This window comes from Alosa sapidissima, chromosome 17 (genome assembly GCF_018492685.1).
Source record: "Alosa sapidissima isolate fAloSap1 chromosome 17, fAloSap1.pri, whole genome shotgun sequence".
NCBI classification, from domain to species: Eukaryota; Metazoa; Chordata; class Actinopteri; order Clupeiformes; family Clupeidae; genus Alosa; species Alosa sapidissima.
The window spans coordinates 11,117,194-11,139,491 of NC_055973.1; the positions used below are offsets into that span (position 1 = coordinate 11,117,194).

General features: G+C 38.8%; 2 protein-coding genes across 3 annotated transcripts in view; one reads left to right on the forward strand and one right to left on the reverse strand.

The window, feature by feature from the left end:
• LOC121688890 (patched domain-containing protein 3-like) lies at positions 1-3,687 on the reverse strand. Its single transcript, XM_042068814.1, is given in 6 exon segments — positions 1-684; positions 687-1,691; positions 1,821-1,938; positions 1,940-1,973; positions 2,370-2,497; positions 2,965-3,687. Coding segments are annotated over 6 exon segments (1,998 nt in total). The 5' UTR covers positions 3,061-3,687; the 3' UTR covers positions 1-67.
• LOC121688887 (highly reducing polyketide synthase 40-like) overlaps positions 2,439-22,298 on the forward strand; it is a 25,788-nt gene continuing 5,928 nt past the window's right edge. The window contains exons 1-7 of one of the 2 annotated variants that reach the window (XM_042068808.1): positions 2,439-2,499; positions 2,974-3,018; positions 18,507-18,625; positions 18,909-19,062; positions 19,157-19,317; positions 21,436-21,639; positions 22,023-22,204. In XM_042068808.1, the coding sequence (XP_041924742.1) occupies positions 18,580-18,625; positions 18,909-19,062; positions 19,157-19,317; positions 21,436-21,639; positions 22,023-22,204 (747 nt within the window). In that variant the 5' untranslated portion in view covers positions 2,439-2,499; positions 2,974-3,018; positions 18,507-18,579. Of the gene's footprint in view, positions 2,500-2,973; positions 3,019-17,512; positions 17,543-18,506; positions 18,626-18,908; positions 19,063-19,156; positions 19,318-21,435; positions 21,640-22,022; positions 22,205-22,298 lie in introns of those variants that run through there. The other variant, XM_042068809.1, reaches the window with a different exon arrangement.

Sequence of the window (22,298 nt, forward strand, 5' to 3'; positions counted from 1 at the left end):
ATAAGTTGACAGCACTGTAATACATTGCAATATTTGTGCTTTAGTTTCTTGATACTTCCCCACAATTTTATGAACAGTCAGAACCTGTTGAACAGTTTGGATGGCTTTGTTGGCTTTTCCCAGACATTTGCATCTTACTGCTACAATTTTGTCCACTTTCAGTTTGGTTCTTTTCATCTTGCACGCTGCTTGAATCACTACAGCACCCAAACAATGTCAGGAATATGGGGATGAACATGATGCCGTGGAGTGCACCAAATGAGATGACCAGAAACATAATCTTGAAAAAGGTCCTGAAAATGTAGCTCTTTGCTGCTGAGAGGGCCACAACACCAACAAGAGTAGAGACAGCTCCTTGTATAATTGGATACCCAAGTTTGTATATGGCATCAATAGCTTGTTCATTGGCTGTTCTCTTTTCACTTGAGACAAAAGCATAAGAAATGTGCGCAGAAAAGTCAACAGAAAAGCCGATGCAGATTACCAGGTTGATCATGGAGATGGAGTCCAGATTAACGTCCCACAAAGCCATGAAACCGGCTACACCTGCTATTACAGAGGCAATGGCAAAGGTCACCCACAGAGAACAGAGAGGATGTGGAATCAACAGAAGAGAAATTACAAGCATGACCACAGTAGCAACTACAATATTTTGGATGGTATTGCTAACAATGACTGCATATTTTCATAGAAAATAAAGGCAGGATGGTAGACCATCAGATCCATGTTTTGCCCACAAGTGGAAGCTGTTTCCCTAAAAAAGTTCAACATGTTCTTTTCATCAATTGCAGTGATGATGTTTACAGTGGGGATGAATATTCGGGAAGCCAGTATTTTGCCATTGGAAATATTAACATCCTGTGTCAAACCTGACAGTAGAAGAAATAGAGGTAAATTTTCCATAAAACCCTTTTCATCTGTAAGATTTAATCCCAAACCATTTCCATAACTAATATAGGATCCAAGCCAAGATATAGTAATGTTTGTGGCAACCATATTGGATGATTCAAATTCATTTAGGCATGTGTTGAGGTTTGCTTGAGCACTTTCCTCCCAATACTGAAAGTTTTCATCTTTAATAACTAACATGACAAAAGGGCCATACTCTGAAAAATATCTGTCTTCATTATCATAGTAGCTAGCAATATATGAATCATCAGGTGCTAAATTTTTTAGATCAATTCCCTCCTGCATTTGAAAACAACCATATATGCTACCGGCCAAATATCCCAAGTAGATCAAAATAACAAACACTTTAGTCCAAGGCTTTGTCAGAAATGGACCATAGTACTTTCTAAAGAGGATATTAATGGGCATCTCTGCACCTGTCTCAGGATCATAAGCTCCTCCAACTGAGCAGGCATTGCCCTTGTTGTCTGAATTTGGAGTTTCAACCTTCCTGCTTCCCTCTCGTCGTCCATTCAGGGCCAGAAAAGCACCGAAGAATGTGACGTTGTAGGTGTAGCAGAAGAGGATGGCTGTGCCGGTGTACATGCAGAAGGACTGCACAGAGCAAAAAGGAGTCAGGAGGCCGATGTAAAAGGCCAAGGCATCAGTCAGAGTGGTGATGGATGATGGAAACAGCAGCCTCCTTGTACTGTATGTGTCAGCCATGCGATCTTCCACCTTAGCTTTGACTTTTGTTTTCTGCCAGCATGAAATCATGATGAACATGTCATCCACACCAATACCTGTGCGAAGAGAGGGCAAATGATGTAAAAGCTATGGACTACATCTCATGATCCCAGGAGTTTTTAGATTCAGTGTGTTGAGAAAAACTTTGAAAGAAAAGAACACAAACTGGATGTCTTTTAGCATACCAAGAATGAGAAAGGGAGAAGACGCCACCTTCGTCATCACGGATGGCATCCCACAGAACAGCAGCAGTCCAAAACTGGTGAGCACCACCATGCCTGCCGACAGCACCCCGAAGGTGGCCAGCCACCCAGACCTTATTCCTCACACAGTCCAGCCTGATTGAGCACAGATATGACACCATGCAGTTTAACATGCATATCGAAAGCAATCACAAGCATTAGCAAACTCTTTCTGTTGAAACAGAATGGGAAACAGTTGAAACCTACAGTTGAAAATGAATGATTGTTTGAGTCTGTCGCTGTTATAACAAGATCATATAGTTAGCGTGCACTTTTTTGTGTCCTGTAGAATTTCAAAGACTGTTCATTTTAAAGGTTGAACATAATTAAATTACTTCAACAGTTGACACAGTATTGCTTTCAATGAGCTGAAGTGATATTATGTCAAGTGAACAGATTCACACACAGATAGGCTACATTCCATATTTACGTAATCAAATAATAATTTACAGTCGAAACAACAATACATGATTGATGATTTCAAAACAGTACCTCATACACGAAACTATGGAGAAGGTAATAGCCAGAAAGTAAGTAACGGAGAACAATGGTATCACTGTCTGTGGATTTGTTTCAAATTCCTCTGCTCGTGATATTGAAGTGAAATAGGAAACAGAGATCTGTAACAGCAAGAACGTACACACAAAGCAATTCAATCTCTTCTTTGATCTCAAAACATCTATAATATAGTCTATATTATAATAGAGGAGAATACAGGCTGGGCTCAGCACAAATGAAATATACCACAAACATTTAATTTATAAAACAATGGCCTATAGGCCTGTCTTAGATTATACAGGAAAACTCATTTCAATGAAAATGGACAAGATCTTCATATGGCAAGGACATTTCATGTCATATGCACAAATTAATTTTGATTAAGATGGTGTTAAGTAGCCTACTCCTAAAACCTAAACATGATGACTTCTCATTTCCACATACACTTCATTCTCACCACAAGGATGACATTTGGTATAGGCCAAATATGTGCCCTGAAGCAAAGTAGACTTTCTTTCACATAACATGCATGAATTTCTTAGCGGCCTCGGTCCAGGTAGATTTTTCTGCTTTTGCTGCTTCAACTTACCATGTTGAGATTTGCATCTTCTGACAAAGTCTGAATGAACTTCTTCAACCAAAGGTCTGTTTCATTTTTCTGGTCTTCCTTCAAATAATAGAACATTCGTATTGCCTGCGCAGACTGAATGGTATTGTTCGAGTATGTACTCACGCCGCCAATTGCTGTCCCTATGAATTATCTGCCGTGCCAGGGGAAATCTATCAATGTGTTATCATTAATAGAGGCGTTCATTAAATCCAGAATCGGGTTTATCACGCATTCTCCGCTTTCCTTGGCACACAAGTCTGAAAATGTCAGCTTACTGTCATTTACTCTGATCTATTTTACTTTATGGTCTAACTTTACTAATTCTTCGAAAGAATCTAAGTTGAGAATGTTTATTTGGTGTACAGCGATTAGTGAAGCAAATGTTCCTTCTGTGTAAACCCTCAAACTAGAAAACTGCTCGCTTTGCGGAAAATACTCTTTGATAAATGCTCTTTCTGCCTTAGCTGGACCATTTTTTGGAGTGAATTGCTCTTCGATGTCGTTTGCCTCTCTGTCGTTTAGAAAATAAAACCCTACACCGAAACCCGCTGATATTATCATGGGTAAAACAAAGAACACCCACGGATATTTGCCGACGATACGTCCAAGTTTTTCAAAGCCTTTTGATAACGGTTTCTCTACGCAATTTGTGTTGCATTTCTGCATTTTAAAGCCGATATTTGTACACTAAGAATGATTCTCTATCCTTCTCTGGTTCTAAGATACCAGACTCATGCAATGCTGAACTTGAACTGTAGTTTATTAGGCTTATGGCGCATTATCGGGACAGAGCGAAGTTGGTTAAACATTAACGGATGATGAGATATTTCGACAGCACAAGCAATGGAAATAAAAAAAAATCTAATAAAAAATATAGCACCTGTATGCTCACAGCAACGACACAGAAGTATTTGAACAAAAAGTCGTATAAGCAAAAATGTGCACAAATTCCAGATAGGATAGGTGATTAAGTAGGCCTATAATAAGAAAATAATCTTTTCCCAAGGGGCAAGCAGACAGCAGTATCCACACAACTTCAGCCACACAAATCATAACTGAAAAGATGGACAATGACATAAAATCAAAACATAAAAAAACATTACAATAGGCTACCAGAAACTAAATCTAAACAGAGGTGTCATTGTAAGATATTTTTTTCTGTATATATCCAGAAAGTGTGCACTCATTTTACTAAAATGTGCACGTTTTCCTAAATAGTGTTCTCAATTTAGTAAATTTTGCAATGACACATCCCGGGCTTCTAGAAATCTGCAGGGTTGAAATAATAAGTCACTTAAAAGACCAGTGGCTGCAGGCATGCACAAAGATTCTGTTAGTCCTGCATATTGGCAAACTGTGGTACAGGACAGGGGCATTTACAAGCTTTTTAGATATCAAATGTAAACCATTCAGTTCTGCCTCTTTAAGATAAAATTGACTTTGAATGACTTTGACTTTGACTGACTTTGAATGACTTTGAAGGCATGTATAATTGTATAAAAGTATAAACAAATATAACTGGCACTGGCAGCTGCAAGGATGAACCCATAACTCATTTTGAAACAAAAACAATTTTGAGAAGGGCGCTGTCAAGTTTATATCCCGTCATTGAGATGACAAGTAAAACATTAATGAATGTACTTTTACAGATGTTCCCCTTATGACTACTGTACTGTATCTGCACTAGTGCTACAGCTACCCCAGACAGTTACACCTTGATAATAAGTCAGTCAAGCTATATCATCTTATCAACACTTCAACAATGAACAATTGCATAGTTGTTTGTGCCAAAAAAAATTATAGTTATACAGAAGCACACCTATTCATTTATTGAAGGAAGGGGAAAAGTAAAATTTTCTCTTCTGATAAGAGGTCCCAGGCATGCGTTTTTATATATATGGTGTTTTACTTGTATAAAATAGATGTACAATATCTTATCTCATCTTTCACTTGCCTTTGGCTAGTGTCTCCCTTTATGCCCCAGTGTTTAGTTTTAAATGTTCTTTTTCTGCTTTTCTTAATTTATTTTAACTGTAGCCCTTTTTGTTTTGTTTTTGTGCCTTCCTTTTTTTATTTATTGCACTGTATTGTGAAGCACTTTGGTGCGGCTAAGCCGTCTGTAAATGCGCTTTATAAATAAATTTGACATTGACATTGACATTGACAATATGGGGTTTCATAATATTTGGTTATGGGATTTGGCAGACGCTCTGTCCAAAGCGACAAACAAATAAAAAACTAAACATTTTTAAATATAATATTTAAAATGTAACAGGGAACAGATTAGAATGTTGGTCAAACTATAATAAGGAGAATAGCAATAATAAACAACAATGTCAATTCAATCAATAGCCTAAAATAAAATAAGGAATGAAAATGAGGGGAAAAAGCAATAATAAACAATAATGTCCAATCAATCAATAATATAAAAACAATAACATGGTAAGACTACATTAAGGAGAATATCAATAATAAACAATGTCAAATTAATCAACAGTCTAATGGAAATAAAACTGTAATACAAGAAGCACTTAAAGAACTAAGTGCATGTTGAACAGAAATATCTTTAGACCCCTCTTAAACGACCCAAAACTATCACAGGAACGGAGAGCACCGGGCTATTCATTCCAGCGTTTAGGACTGGTCGAACAGACGCTCATCAGAAGATCGCAGGGGGGGTTGAGGGATTATTGAGTTGAAATAACTAGGAGCAGATCCAGTCAGTGTCCTATAGTCCAAAGTGAGAGATTTAAATTTAATTCTGGCTACTATAGGGAGCCAATGGAGAGTAACTGCGAGAGGAGTTATATATATAATATGAGATATATCCACAGCACGGTGCTATATGTACAATCCAAAGAAAATCTCTTCTCAATTTCACTCCATCTCCTACTCCTGCAACTCCTTGTAAACGGCAAGTCTTACAGTACATGCTGTCCTACTGGTTGCTCAATGATTGTTCAAATGCAATGTTTTGCATTATAAATAACATGTTCAAATGTGTTTCAAAAGGCACACTCTTCCTCATATTCTCTACAAGGTCACTTTAGAACTTTCATGCTCTAACTCAATAAGACAAGTCTACAACAGTGAACAAACCATTTGATACAAATTGAACTTGCACAAGAGCAAACTTTTCCCTATTAGTCATAAAGCATTACAACTGCACTTAACGGTACCTTTTAGGATTGCTAAGAGTAATTTTACATACCTAGGGGCCAACGTTATGCACTTTTACAACCACCTCTTCAAGGCTAATTTTGCTCAACTACTACAACAAACTAAACAGGACCTCTCAAGATGGTCCCCTCTGAACATGACTCTCATTGGATGTATCAACTCAATTAAAATGACCATTCTTCCCAAGTATTTGTATCTGTTCCAATGCATACAGTACCTGTCTTTCTTCCCTTATCATTTTTCAAATATTTGGATTCTATAATTTCATCATTCATTTGGAATGGTAAACAGCCTAGACTTCGCAAAGCCTTTCTTCAAAGACCAAAAGACCAGGGTGGCATGGCTCTTCCTAATTTTAAATACTACTACTGGATGGCCAACACACAATGCATCTTGGTGGCGTTACCATCTCAGCCTTGATTGTCCATCCTGGGTTCTCATGGAAAGCAGTGCTTGCAAGCAGACCTCTCTGTCAGCATATTTGGGTGCTGCTTTTCCTGTACACCTACAAATAACCCAGTTGTGGACCACTCTCTTAGGGCGTGTGGGCTCAGTTCAGGAAGACATTTTGTCTTCAGAAATTCTCTCTTCTAAGTCCCATAGTGTTAAATCACCTCTTTGCTCCATCAATGCAGGATAACACATTCATGGCATGGCATGACTAAGGGCTCTGCTGTTTTCAATACCTATTTATAGGAGACATTTGCCTCTTTTTTTTTCTTTCTTTTTTTTTTTAAAGTATATTTTTTGGGCTTTTTACCTTTATTATGATAGGACAGTGAAGACAGACAGGAAGTGAATGGGAGAGAGCGATGGGGTGGGAGCGGGACATGACCGCAGGTCGGACTCGAACCTGGGTCCCCGTGGGCACTCGGACCCGTGTATGGTACGGACGCTGCAGCCCGTCTGCCGTTGCTGCCCTCCCAGCTGAAATGACAAGACCAAACTGCCCCAATTGCAATAGTCCAGTTTGGAGATAACCATGGCCTGTACAAGAAGTTATGTGGGGTCTTGTGTCAGACAAGGTCGGATGTAATGTTGTAAAGGACAATCCGACATTATTTTGCAATCGAGGCTACATGTGTAGAGAAGTTACGTGCAGATGTAGTTGGGGTCAGAGAAGTTGAGTCAAGCAGGACGTTAATCTGTTGGGGAATAGCTGTTTTAGCTGGAAACATCAAAAGCTCCGTTTTGGAGAGATTAAGCTGAATGTGCCGATCTTTCATCCAGACTGAAATATCCTTAAGTGATGAGGTCATGAGACTTTAATACTTTTTAAACTATATAACCTCTGATAATGGTAACAAAAAAGAAAGTTATGGAAATTCTGATATTTTATGGCATTACCAGACAGTCTTTGTGAGAACATTCATTCATGTTTCACCAGTAAGAGACATAAGTGCCATGGTCTTATAGAAGTGATCTACAAAAACATGGATAACATGGAAAAACAAGGATCACAAGGATAAATTTAAGCATCATAATATCTAACTGGGTTCATGAGCTGTCAAATTATTATTATTATTATTATTATTATTATTATTATTATTATTATTATTTTTATTTATTTTTTTGTGGGGAGGAAGTCTCCAAGATTTTTTAAAAACATGCAGTCATGCTTTGCCAAGAAATGTTGTCAATTTGAGATACAGTAAACCATAAAGGTCTCATAGTGGCCTTTATCTATATAACCACTGATAATGGTAACAAAAAAGAAAGTTATGGGAATTATGATATTTTATGGCATTACCAGACAGTCTTTGTGAGAACATTAATTAATGTTTCACCCGTAAGTGTTACTAACATCAATTAGAGACATACGTACCATGGTCTTATAGATGTATAATAACATCTTAATCACCAGGTCTTTTTTATCAATGGTCTTTTTATTGACTTTTTCAATCTTATTACAGACAAGATATGAAGTTTAACAGTTCGACATAATTGCAAACCCCACCACCTCCCGCACCCCAGATACACACCCATAACATAAGGAAATAAAGGAGTAAATAAACTAAAATAAATAAATTAAACTTGAAAAAAAAAGATTAAAAAAAAATATATAATAAAAATAAATAAATAACAAATATTGACCAATCATGATAAGTTATCTCTGTGCTTGTGATTGTATTTCATATGAGAAGCCACAGTGTTAAATGAGCGAGTTGAACCATCCAGTCCAGAGACTACTCCTCAACTACAGTACACTGTCTGGAGCTGTTACGCTCTCAAGAAAGGGCCACAGATGTTGTAGAACTTATTTACTGATCCTCTGAGCAGGGGCGGAGCTTGAGGGGGTGCGGAGGGTGCGGCACGCCCCCGGCCCGGGACCTGCAGGGCCCGGTGCGAGGGCACCCCTCCCCCACCTCCGGGTAAGGTGGGACGGTCCTCTCCCACGGCACAAGGCCGGAGGAGCTAAGATCATGCAAACGGTTTCTTTTCAATCATTTTCATCAGAGTGGGACGTATTAGGCTTATAGGTTGCCCCAGTCAGGACGAGTTACGACTCACGGTTGCTAAAAAGTTTTGAAATTTACTTTGATGATTTAGTAGGTGTAAAATATTGAATAAAATGTTACATTACATTACATTACATTACATTACATTACATTTGGCTGACGCTTTTTAACCAAAGCGACTAACAACATGGTAAACAGTAAGTTTTAGAACAATTCTCACAATTTTAGGACAGTTTAAAAAAACATTAGAGTACAGTAAGAATAAGTGCGTCGGTGAGTGCTGTTTTTAACAGTTACTTGTCAGTTTAAAACGGCTGGTGAGTGCTAGGATCAGAAAGACTTGTTGTAAGTGTTGCTATGAGAGTAGATGTTCTCTAAAGAGCTGGGTCTTCAGGAGTTTTTTGAAAGTGGAAAAGGATGTCCCTGCCCTTGTAGGAACTGGCAGTGTGTTCCACCAACGAGGAACAACAGATGAGAAAAGTTTGGATTGACTTGAGCGTACCGGTGGTAGAGCTAGACGTCATGTTCTACATGATTTTGGTTTTGATTTTCTAATTGGAGTAGCCTAAGTCTTTGTGACAACACGTCATGATACATTTGATAATGTTTGATCGTTGTTTTGGTATGAAGCATCTTTTACGTAGCCTAATGAATGCGCTCTAGAAAGTGAAAGTAGCCTAATCTAGGCCTATATGCGCTCTGTGTCTGAGCTGTCTGTGCACGTCCGCAATTGATTACGTTCCTCAAATGGAGAACACATCAATCCCATGGTATTTTTTGCCCTAAAATGCATGAAACAAGTTCAAGATCCCGCCGGTAGCCACGTTACATCTCCGTTTCATATTTGCCTAGGCTAGCCTACAATTCATTGAACGAACTCAACTGACAACAGGTATATCTACTGATTCGGTCATTGAGACTACAGAATACAGACTACAGAATACAGTACAACAAACTTTCTGTCTTTCTGAAGTTTATTTCTGTATTCCGGGCCTAATTGCATAATGTCTTGACAATAGTTTTTCGTCAATAGTTACCGGCTTGCTGTTTAAACTGACTGCGCCGCTCTGAACTTTCCTGCCAGGTTTATGACGTAAACCGCATCTCGGCTCTGGCATTGCCTAAACCATAGACTGTACCAAAGATCCTTGATTACTAGCTCCGCTTTAACCCTCTCTGACTGTACCCTTTCAAGAGAGTTCCATTATTAGCATCATAGTTGGCCCCACAAGACTTCCTTTTTAACATTCCATATGTTATATTAATGCAGAGGAAGTAGATTGGGGCCCAAATAGAACGTTCAAGCATTGTTTTTGTTTACCTTGTTGAAAGGGTCTATAGCCTACAGTCTATGGCCTAAACTCATCGTGTGGGAAATCAGATTATCTGTCAATATTGGGCTTTGAAAGTAAGGTATATTTGCTCAGTAATAGTAGGCTACATTTTGTAACATGTATTAAAAATTAGAATCGTTGGAAATTGAAAACACATACAAAAAAATATTCGGGGCTTTTGAAAAGAGATTCCGAAACCACACCGAAACCACCCCCTCGCTCCGCCAATGCAACCACCCAGCAGTAACTTCTGCATTCAGTGAGATTTGCACCGCCCTAATTTTATTTTTGACCCTTCCCGTCACCGTTGCAACCTCTGAGCGCTCATTCTCCAAGTTAAAGATCATTAAAAACCACCATAGAGAATGAGAGAGCAAAGAAAATGGACATACACAGAGCATCGTGGACGAGTTCGCGGAGCGCAAGGCTCGTTGTATGCCCTTCAAATAGTGCTGCGTATTATTGTTGTTTTATTATTAGGGGTCATGTAGCCTAATGTTTTTGTTGTTGTTCTCTTGGTTACACTTCATGTACGTTCGATGGACTTCAAAATTACATAGTTGCTCTCCGTGGCGCTGACGCTTGTAAGACCCGCTTTTACAGGAATGTGTACTGTAGCCCAGACATGTCAAAGTCAAGGCCCGCGGGCCGGATCCGGCCCGCGAATGAATTATGTACGGCCCCCGGGATGATATTTGATTAGTATTAGAACCGGCCCGCAGACAACAGCCGCCGGCTGCTGTTTTGCGCATCAATAGCCTACTCCATTCCCCAAAATGCAACGGTAGCCCACGAACTCACTGCGGCGCCGCAAGTGGACCTCGGCTTCATTATTCATCAGTATTCAGTCAGGGCAGATGTCAACTTTCAGCTACCCCCCTCCCCAGTGTTGTGCCTGAACGCGTTCATTGAACGAAAGTCACTCGTTCATATGTATTTTGAGCGAACGTGAACTGAACGTACTGTGTAGGGTACTACTGCCTGATGAACGTTACTGTGAACTCGTTCATGCTGGTGTCTGTGAACGGCACGCTCTTTCAGTTTAACTTCGTTGAATAGGGTGCCAGATTTCTACAGAGCCTTCCACGCGAAACCCCGGCTAAAACACACCGTAAAAAGGCCTTGCATGCAGGTCACCATTTGTCAAACTATGGGCCGCGGTCCGCAATGTGGACAATGGTCTGCAGAGTGAAATTATTCCTGGGCCATCGTCTGATAATTTGCTGCGCAATTGGTCAAGGAGCCGCGGACAGAAAAAGAAAACAAACATTTCTGCAATTAGTAGGACATACTTGTTCATTTGGTGTCATCAAACATAGAGGCATAGAATTAAGTCGTGGTATGAGCGTTTATTCAATGGATGCGTGTGCACGTTGGTAGCAAAGCTAAGCTTCAACCTATTGGAAGGCTATGAAACGACATTTAATAGAACGACGTGGATTTATGCAACTTCCATAAAAAACAGAGCACAGACTATATAAAACACTGTTTCGCATTAAAGGTCTCATCTCATCGTTTTTTCATTAATTTTGCAGTGGTCTGTAGTATTGATGAATGCCCTGTGAGCCGGTTTTGGTGAAAAAAATGCTGTCCTGCGTCTGTTTCATGCTGTTCTAGTTTGGTGGGGAAGGTGGGCGGGGAGGAACGACTGGATTTCGCCTCTAGTCATGAATATTAATGACATGCTAATGAATTCACCTCTGATTGGCTAACAGTACTGTGACGCTTCCTCCAGTGCGTCCTCATCCGATTCTGCCTGTGCTATGCTCCATATTCAACTTTACAGTGCTAAAACCTGGCTAAAACTCGAGTCAAAACTGTTGCACAAAATGTCTTCGGAGATACAACTTCATGTGTTTGATCCTAGTGTTCGAGTAGGAAGAAGAACCGCTTCCTGATCGTTTGTCGGTGAACGTTGGTTTAATAGAATGGTAACAATTGCCTGTCAGCTTAAAATTTCTCCTAAAAGAGGTAAACGTTTGTGACAATCGTCATCTTGCTTTCAAGTAATAAACAGTTGGAAACGTTTTAAAATAAAGACCTATTTCTTTACACAGTCAAAAGTCTTTGCAATCTTCCTAGTAGATATTTTACTTCACAACACAGGTAAGCACCCTAAATGCAGTTCAGCCACTGACCTAGCCTGCTAATGTTATCGGAATAGCTAGATAGTTATGGTTTGAATTCCATGATACTATCATTGAAAGACCACTTGGTCATAGCCAAATATATATATAGATCTAAATGCAAACACGCCTACCTAGCTATATTTTGCTGGAATTGTACCAGAATGCCTACAGAAGCAGAGAATGTGTGCTGCAAGACTTCTCCGGTAATGAGAACTATGATAGCCTGACATTGGCAGAGGTTAGCCTACTCAAGTTGTTTTCTGTCACGTATGACAGAAAAAGTAGCCTACTATAGGAATCTTATAGTATTTTGGGACTAAATATTACAGTAATCTTATAGGAATACTATAGTATTTGGACATACTATAGGTACTATAAGACTACTATAGAAAAACTATAGTGGTTACAGGATATTATAGTTATTAGTAGTACTTCTACAGTATGTCCCAATTATTCCTATAAGATTACTATAATATTTTACCCCAAATACTATAAGATTCCTATACTACTTTTTCGTAAGGGGATTGCTCATGTGGTTAGAAAAATGGGCAACACCAGTACCCCTGTTGTCTGTATGACCCTGTACCCAGGATTAGAACCAGTCTGCCTTAGCATAATGTACTCCCTTCAAAATGCACTAAACATTCGACTATGACGACTATGGCCCTCTGTGAGACAGAAGATATGAAAGGTAAGATAAACCTTTAGCTTAAAAGGGACAAAAACTGATGAAACTTCTAAAACAAATATACAAAACAGGTCAATTTTCTATAAACAACTTTATTATATTTACATACAGCAGTGGTACTCAAAGTGTGGTCCACAAGCTATCTCAAGTGTTCCACAAGTAGATGTGGTAAAATATAATAGAGGAGTTGTTTGCAATATTGAACCAACTTGTATGTAAATCCAAACAGTTCTGCAACACTGATGTAACCTATGCCAGTTTAAATCATATGAATCCTCTGACACCATAAGCAAGTTGCAAAGACAATAAGCAAGGTGGTTCAGTAAGAAGGCCTATTGTGTAATATACTGTTGAAGTAGGTCTACTGTTTTTTTTGCTAGGTGGTCCGTGAAACACTGACAAATAGTAATATTGCAGTCCTCTTTTTGCCAGACGATGCAGACATCTGGCCTACAGATCCTTTGTAAAATGGTGCTGGGATTATTTAGGGAAAAGTTTGTCTGAGTTGGTCTGAGTTGTTGTTTCGGCTTGTATTGTCCTGGGGATCTGAAGGGACAACACACAAAACACATTCGTTGGCTGTGATGATTTTATTACATTGCTCTTTAATTGCGCTGGGCCATAGGTGGAGCCATCAGGTGTTATTGTGGAGATGTCGCTTTCATCCTCCTCCTCCTCTTGATCAACCCGAGGTCTTCTAGCTGGCCTTGGATGAACAGGCTTGATGGCAGTAGAGGTAGCAGGCCCCCATGCCCATGGTGTATCCGAAGTGCTTGTATCAATACTCATACTTTTCATGAAGTATTCTGTTTGGGTAGCTAAAGTAAATAAATGTGTATTACTGTCAAGTTACAAGATACTAATAGTACACAGGACATTCACTATCTCACAAAACTGTACTGGCACAATGGAAACAAAAATATTTTAGTGACTGTGGTAAGGTGTATGATGTACTAAGTAGCATACCCACAAGAAGACATTCGGTAATATCAATTCTATCTGTTATGCAATTCATGGGTTTCATCAGGTCCATTTACACAGGTGTATTAATCAAGCACCATGCAGTCTGCATTCATAATCGAGGTGCTTGATTTTATACACCTGTGGAAAGTGACCTGAAGAAACCCATGAATTGACTTTCCAAAACATTGACGAGCACATAAGAACCTGTATTAGCCTACTAGAAAAAGACTTCTAGAAACTAACTAGCACAACAATAAAAGTTAGATCACAAACCTTTGCTTCTAACGTGATGACCTAATGTAGGCTAGAAAGCTGTGTAGCCTGACATGAGGATGTGCTCTGGAAGACATACAAAACACTAAGTAAACAGCAAGTAATCAAACAAAACATCATTGTATGTCAATGTAATAATGGCAAGAAGACAAATTAGACTGAAGTGTAAATACCTGAGCTCTAGTGATAGCAACTTAGCCTAATAGTGCAGGGGTATTGTGTTTTTGATTTTCCCTGTTTAGACTAGAACAATACCCGTACTTAGTTGAGCATAAAATATTGTTGCTAATATTATTATTTGTGGTTTAACGTTTAGGTTAGAAGATTATAGGTTCAACAAGCTAAATCTCTGGGTAGTGTGGTCAGTTTCTTATGAGTGTAGCTACACCAGGCACGTAACTGAAGCCTTCCGTTCGCGTTATGTACTGCAACAATTAGCTTCCAATAGGCCTAATCAATGGAAGTAGCTACACCTGGCGTGTTAGTGGCCTGTAGGCTACGTTCGGGAAAATAGACCATTCCTCTAATGGATTTTACCAGAGCCCTTCCTATTAGGCATTCTCTGATTTTACACGTCGCGAACAGAACACTTCAGTTACGTGCCTGGTGTAGCTTCCTGTAATATAGGCTAGCCTAAGCCTAGCTTGTACCCTTTTCATGCATGCTAACGTGAAGAATATGTAACAGATGTTAGGTGGAAAAGTTTGTTTGTACTTACAGCCTGTGAGCTGGTGGTCCATCTTCATGACGGTACAGAACCAGGTTTTCAGAACATCGATGTAAAACCACTTTCTAAGGCAGTGAGTGTTGTTGAAATGATTGGAACACAGAACTAATGTTGCACTACTTCGGTGGTGGTGTTCCAACGATAAATCCAAACCATTTCTTCCTCAACTCATGTTTCTAAGGCAAGACATGCAACATTGATGTGTTATTGCCAAAAATAAAACAGGCACGATTTTTTTTCTGCCATGTTGGCAACTTGCTGTTAGCTCCTACTAGCTGCAGAGAGACAATCCCCTAGCAGCAAAATCTTCCAGTCTTCCTGTAGGCGGTCACAAGCCAAGGTGGGCGAGGCCATGAATAGTCAGTTTCCCTTCGGCGTCACAGGGAAGGGCTCTTTCTGATTCGCTTGTTTTTCCGTGTATTTTCTTTTATTGGCTAATGCGGGCAATGGGGGTAGAAGATCATTTTCACGTGCAGCATGCATATGCAACTTGGAGTGAGCTATAGTATTTCGAAAGTAACAAGTATTAAACGGTTTGTCAGTGAATGTGACCTTTAAGTATTAAAGTCAGCCAAAAGCTATTAATTAGTCTTAGTTAAAGATAGTTAAAGATCTGAGATCTAAAATGATTTACGCATGATCTGATCCGCCATTTACCATTCACACAAGCTGGTATTGTGTCTCCTGAATCCTTACATTCAGGCATTCAAATTAAATGTAATTAAATAACATATAAATATTCTATCAGTGTATGATGCTTGCATGAGGGAAACATCCCAAAACAACGGCACCCATATAACTGCTGTTGTTTTGAGAAGTATTTCTCATGCAAGCATCATGCAACAATGCAAAAACAATGGAACTATTGTAGGCCTAATTATATTTTACATTAGTAAAGCAGTACTCTGATGTGCATGTTTTCACAAACTTTTGTGAACAATCTTAGCACTTTAAACATTGACTGTTTTGAAGTGCATGTATAGCAATATAGTATAATAATAATAATAATTGTGATATCATTATGATCATTTAATGGGGGGTGGGAGGAGGGGGTGGGTTCATGTAGGTGGGCCCTATGACCCCAAAGTATGCCTTGACTGGGCCTCATGTCAAAGAAGTTTGAGAAAGGCTGATGTAAACGACAAAGCAGCAAGGAGGCATCATATGATCATTTAAACAAGTTTTATGACAAGGTCGTGAGGATGGGAAAAATCGTACATTTGTGCAAACTTTGCCCGCACTTCAGTCAGTCATTATTAATTTAATCATTAAATAAAATACAGTACACGTCTTGGTTCAATAGGTTACGTGCAGTCATTTTAATATGTTTTAATAAAAATTGAACCAGTCCGGCCCTCGGATTGTAGCAAATTTGTTTTTTTGGCCCTCTAATGTGTTTGACTTTGACATCCCTGGCCTAGGCTATAACTTGACACACGCACACCTGACAGATTTTCATAGAAACTGATTCCTTTGAAATAATTTCAACATAGTATTGATTGCAATAGTCCATATTTCATTTAAATTTCACAATACAAAGAAATAGACTAAACGATTTAGTCGGAGTGTCATTCTCAATTTCATAACGCAACTCATTTATACCAGACCACCGTCTCAGATAGGCTATCTGGAACCATAGGCAGAGGATAGCTACAGATCAATTCACACAATCATTGAAGTAGGCTGTATTATGGGTCATAATTCATGGGTTTGTCAATAAACATAGAAGAGGCGAAGCGCAAGTTCAACAGCAAACAGGACTTTTTCAGCACGTATCAAACCATGTAGTCTAGCCCAATGGACGCCTATGTAAATAGACAAAACACTCGCATCAAAGCAGGGTGAGTTCTTCGGACTTGCGAGTGCTGTCAAATCGATCGTATGCAGTTTGCTCATATAGTGGTGTGGTGGTGAAGTGCAGTCATGCTTTGTTCAAGAGGGTAGGTCTATGTCCAGTAGTAGCCTATATTTTAATTTAACGTCTTTGGTAAGAGACAGGGACATCACTATGATTGAAAGACAGGGGGGGGCTTAGCCCCCAGGGTTGTAAATCACACCTTAAAAGGGCTTCAATGAATTAGGTACCCTTTGAGGCCTAGGCAATTTTCAGTGTAGGCCTAATTTTACTATTACAGTAAGCTCAATGTAAGGGCCATCTGTTATACTAGGTTATATAGTTTTCAAGACAGTATAGGCTACCCATATCTGGGAAAGTATATGATGTGATCATGCATGTATTAATATAATATACAATACAAAACACTAAAAGATTTCTATAGTTATTTTTTTGTAAGGGGTTATTCATAAGTGAAGTGAAACCTGACTAAGAGAACACTGACTAGACTTGCACAATAATCCTCTCTTGAGCCATCGCTGACTGGATGTGAAAGTTGCAGAATACCATGGAATTATGAAAGTAGATGTACAGATTGAGAAATTACACACTGCCTTTTCTCTCCGCCCTTCCTCTCCTGTCGCATTTGACAGAATGGAACTTTTTCTTTGGGCAAAAGTTCGTGATACACAACCCAAATGCATTGCTTTCAAGGCACCCATAGCCCATTAATTGAAGGTGATGACGTCCAAATGTTTATCCCGAGACGAACGCTCACACCTGTGCACTTGACAGAGGTGCATGACGATGTTTATTCTACAGGCTATTTTAATGTCATATTTTGGGTGTTGTATGGTGCACTTTGGCAGAAGAGACGTTCTCCTTACACGGTCTTCACGGTCTAAACATCAAAATATTCGGAATGCCGTGACGTGAGTCATTACGATTGGCCTTCCTTTTCATTCTCAAAGTAGGTTAAAATGTCATGTTCATCAGCCCGATTTTCAAAATCTCTCGGGGGAGAAACCCCCGGACAAAAAAGACTAACTTCTGGGCTCTAGCCCCGAATGTTTTAAATAGCTAGCGATGCCCCTGCATGTGTACTTCATATCACTTAGTCAATGAGATAGACTTTTGTTTGAATTCACTGAATAATTATGGTCTGAGCATTACATTATGTTTGGCTACTCTTGCTGCTGTGTTTTAAGTGTGATCCTGGCCTCAGTGTTAATTTAGCAGCATCAATATCGCAGGGCATTGAGTAATGTAAAACATAAAACAGATGATTCAATTAATAGAAGAATGTTAACATACTCCTCAAATAAAGTGCATAAATATGTTTGCTTAATGATCCCCTGTTCATTGTACATACATATTTTCATATATAGTCTTATTTTGTCAATTGCAGTTTTTGTCATTTTTGACATCATTGTGGATTGTCATTGTCATTGTGTTTTTTTTAACCAAACCTCATCATGTGATGCTGTTTCATAAAGGTGTAATTTTTTTAGCCCAACATCCAAACAAATACAGCCCATACCGTCCATGCTCCAGTAGAAACACTTGCTTGGAATAAAATGGCTTTGTCAGAGTTTAGCTGAATTTAGTTCAAAATGTAACATGGCTTACATGTATGATAAAACAATGACCAAAACGGTCTTTTTTTTTTTTTACATATTCCAGGTTTTAATACAACAGTATTTTTTTTATTAGTATGGATGGGATTGAACAATTTATAACTTCAGGAAGTGATTGAATTATGATTTTGGCTACTAGTACATTGACCTAGACATGCTGAAACATCATTCACGGCAGTCCACAAGGCATAAGTTTTATAGTTTTCCTTATTGCCACAATGATGACATTGTTTTAGTGGGTGCAAGCAATTATAACTACGTACTAGAGCAGATGTTTAATGTTTAACTATCTTACAGATTATAAAAAACATACATAGCTGAAGAGACACTGTAGAGAAAAGAGGAGATTGCTGGTTTTCCCTTTGGCAACATGGATGACATTGCTGTGGTTGGGATTGGATGCAATTTTCCAGGGGGTGAGAACAATATTTATCTTAACTTTTTTAGATCGTTTTGTTGAATCTATATTTTTTTATGTGTGTTTGAAGTGCTTATAAAACAATTCAAAACAAAATCATGTAGAGACCCATACAGTACTTTCAGACCAACTTTATCCTTATATTCTCATTTACACTGAAAAAGGCAGTCTGTGTCTGCCACTGTCAAGAAATACTAGCCAATTCTGATAGAAGACAGATATGTCTCAGATTTCTTTTTTACACAGCATATCATTTTCATTTGTCTGCCACCATTGTGCAGGTGAAGGCCTTGACAACTTATGGAAGGTTCTGGTGGAAGGTAGGAATTGCGCAGTAGAGATTCCAGATGAGAGATTTGACTGTTCCCAGTGGTATGATCCAGATGAGAACAAACCTGGAAAGACAAGGACCAAGAGGGCTGCTCTCATGAATGGGTATATTTTTACAAAAATTATTCAATTCTGAAGATGACTGTCCTCAACAGCTAATGTTGAATTGATTTAGTAACTTCTCAATCTCCTTACACAGGTTTAACGAGTTTGACAACAAGTTCTTTGGCATCACGGATGCTGAGGCTGACCAGATGGATCCTCAACACAAGTTGCTGCTGCAGTGTTCCTACAGAGCCCTGGAGGATGCTGGGATTCCCATGGAGAAGGCCAGTGGCACCAGAACAGGGGTCTATATAGGTACAGTAGTTAATGCACACTTCTGGAAATATCCTGTGCAAGAATTGTGCAACAAAAAATATTTGTTGCAATATTAATGCCATAGTTTGCATAGTATATTGCATATACTGCATAGAATCCAAATGTTGTTGCCAAATAAGAAATTAATGAAAGTAACATGTGGCATAAACATGAAACAAACAGCAAATAATAACAAATAAGAAAATGAAGAAATTGTGAATAAATGAGAATATGATAAATCTTGAATAGCAAGTACAAAATATAACCGCAAGCGGTGATTTACGGGGTCCGAGCAAAACGAACATGAGGTAGCATAGCTTTTTAGTTTTACATATGCTTTGATTGTTTGGGCCCAATTGTTCAAAAGAAACATGATCGGATTTCGGTTATTGGATTTCAGTTAACGGATTTCGGCTATTGGATTGGATCAAATCTTGAAAATGGGTTGTTCAAAGGGAAACAAGGATCCTGAAATTAGATTAGATCACATAATCTATTCTTGCTTTTGATCTGGATAAAACCTTCACTTTGTGTTGTTCAAAACTTTTGAGTTGGATTGGAATAAATTCGATGCATAAAATTAGGATTACCCTGTGCTGTAACATTATAGTGTGCTAACCTCCACAACCTAATAGTATTCTAACAATACCCTATTCTAGTGTGCTAACCTCCACAGCCCAACAGTATTCTAACAGTAGTATTCTAGTGCGCTAATCTCCACAACTCAATAGTATTCTAACAATACTCTATTGTACAGGACTATGCATTTGTCATGGGTAAGATGAAGGGTCTGATAATGGAAGGCAGTGTTTCCCACAGAATGGAATTGTAATTGTGGTGGTAGGTGAAGGGGGGTGGGGGTGGGTTCTGTGTTGGAGTCAATAAGATGAACAGCCTATAATTATACAGTTATACTTGGTTTGGACGACAAGTCCTGACTAGTAGCTGTAACGTTATAGTGTGCTAACCTCCACAACCCAACAGTATTCTTAACAGTATTCTATTCTAGTATGCTAACCTCCACAACCCAACTGAAGGAACTGTAGGGGGCGATGTGGGTCGAGGTAGAGTGAGTGTGTGGCAAGCAGGCAGAGCCTCGGTCAGAAGGCTCAATGGTATGGAGTGATGACACGGAGATGGCAGGTTTCGGTGCAACACAAGTTTATTTGAGTTACAATTCATCTGTTCTTTTGTTCTTTACTTGTATGTGTGCTGCATCAAAGAGGAAACAAACAGAAAATGGAGTAATCAGTGAAATGGGGTAAATCAGTACAGATCCCAACTCACAAACAAACCAATTGACATTTGAACAATAAACTGAAATCATATGGCTATATAAGGTACAACTAAACAATACTTGACATCCCAAGTCAACCAACATCACCTAATCATCTCTCACATGGGACTCCAACACACCAAACCAACAAACAAAGACCTTAACTTTACACATGATGGCAGAGCTACTCTACAAACTGATAAACATCACAAAAGTCATAGTGAGGGTCATTATAGGAAAATGTGTGTTGGTAAACACACAAGAAAAACTCCAATCATACATTTGACAATAAAATGAAGGGCTTTCCTGAAAGAGTACACCTGAAATCTTTTTGAAATTCTGGGGCAATTCTGGTGAAGATTTGATTATTTTTGAAGAGTGTGAAACTTTTTATATTGTTTGGCTTTTCCATGAAATTGTGTCAAAAGTAAAAAATTTTAGACCATAAGACCAGGGCCAAAAAGATGCATCTAAGTTTAGAGATTAATATTATGAAAGAATTTTGAGTCTAGGTCAATCTGGTAAGGAGAAATTAGCATAATTAACTTTTTTTTCCAATAGCGCCACCTTTGGGTGCAGTACCCCAAATTTTGGGTTATGGGTGGGGGGGGGGGGGGGGGGTACTGGTAACCATACCTACAAATTTAAAGAGTTTTGGAGTAACGGTTTAGGCTGCAGTATGACTTTTACAGAACTTTGGCCAAAAATGAACGGTACAGAAACAATGCAGCTACGCTGCTCGGACCCCTAATTATTTATAAAGCACAGTAAAGTGTCGTACATAGTGCAATATAAAAAAAATATGTGGTATATCATTGAACAAAGTCACTTTGTCATTTCAGGTCTCATGAACAGGGACTATGAGATCCGTTTAAGTAGCAGCAGCAACACAATAACCCACTATTTCTCCACGGGTACGGCTATGAGTGTGGCAGCCAACAGGATCTCCTACACTTTCAATCTCACTGGGCCTTCATTTGCTCTGGACAGTGCCTGCTCCTCCTCCTTAGTAGCCCTTCACTCTGCCTGCCAAGGCATCAGACAAGGTGAAAGCAGTTTCTAATCATAACTAATCAATAATATTCATGTAGCGTGTCTACAAAAGACAACATGGTAGCCTAATTATATTCTGTCTACCTAAAAGTATGAAATCTAATGGTCTTTTATTAAGAGTTAGAAATAATTGCACTCATATCTGTGATATGAAAACCACAGTTACAACACAAAAGTTTCTAATCGTAACTAGTCAATAATATTCATGTAGCGTGTCTACAAAAGACAGCATGGTAGCCTATTCATATTCTGACTACTTAGAGTAGTTATGAAATCTAATGTTCTTATAATATTTCTCTCATATTGGTGATATGAAAACCATAGGTTCCAAGGTTTCACCGTGTGATCATATGAATGGATTTGTGTTATCATACAGGTGACTGTGATATGGCTCTGTGTGGAGGCGTCAGCTGCATTGTTGAGCCAAACATTTTTGTTGCTCTCAGCAAAGCCAAGATGATCTCACCTGATGGCACCAGCAAACCTTTCTCCAATAAAGCAGATGGATATGGCAGAGGGGAGGGCTGTGGCATTGTCCTTTTAAAACCTCTGAAAAGGGTATCACATGTTAACATTTTTATTATAAACATTGTAATTTTAACTCATGGTTAAAAAGTAGATGATAAAGTAATATCTCATATTACTACAATGG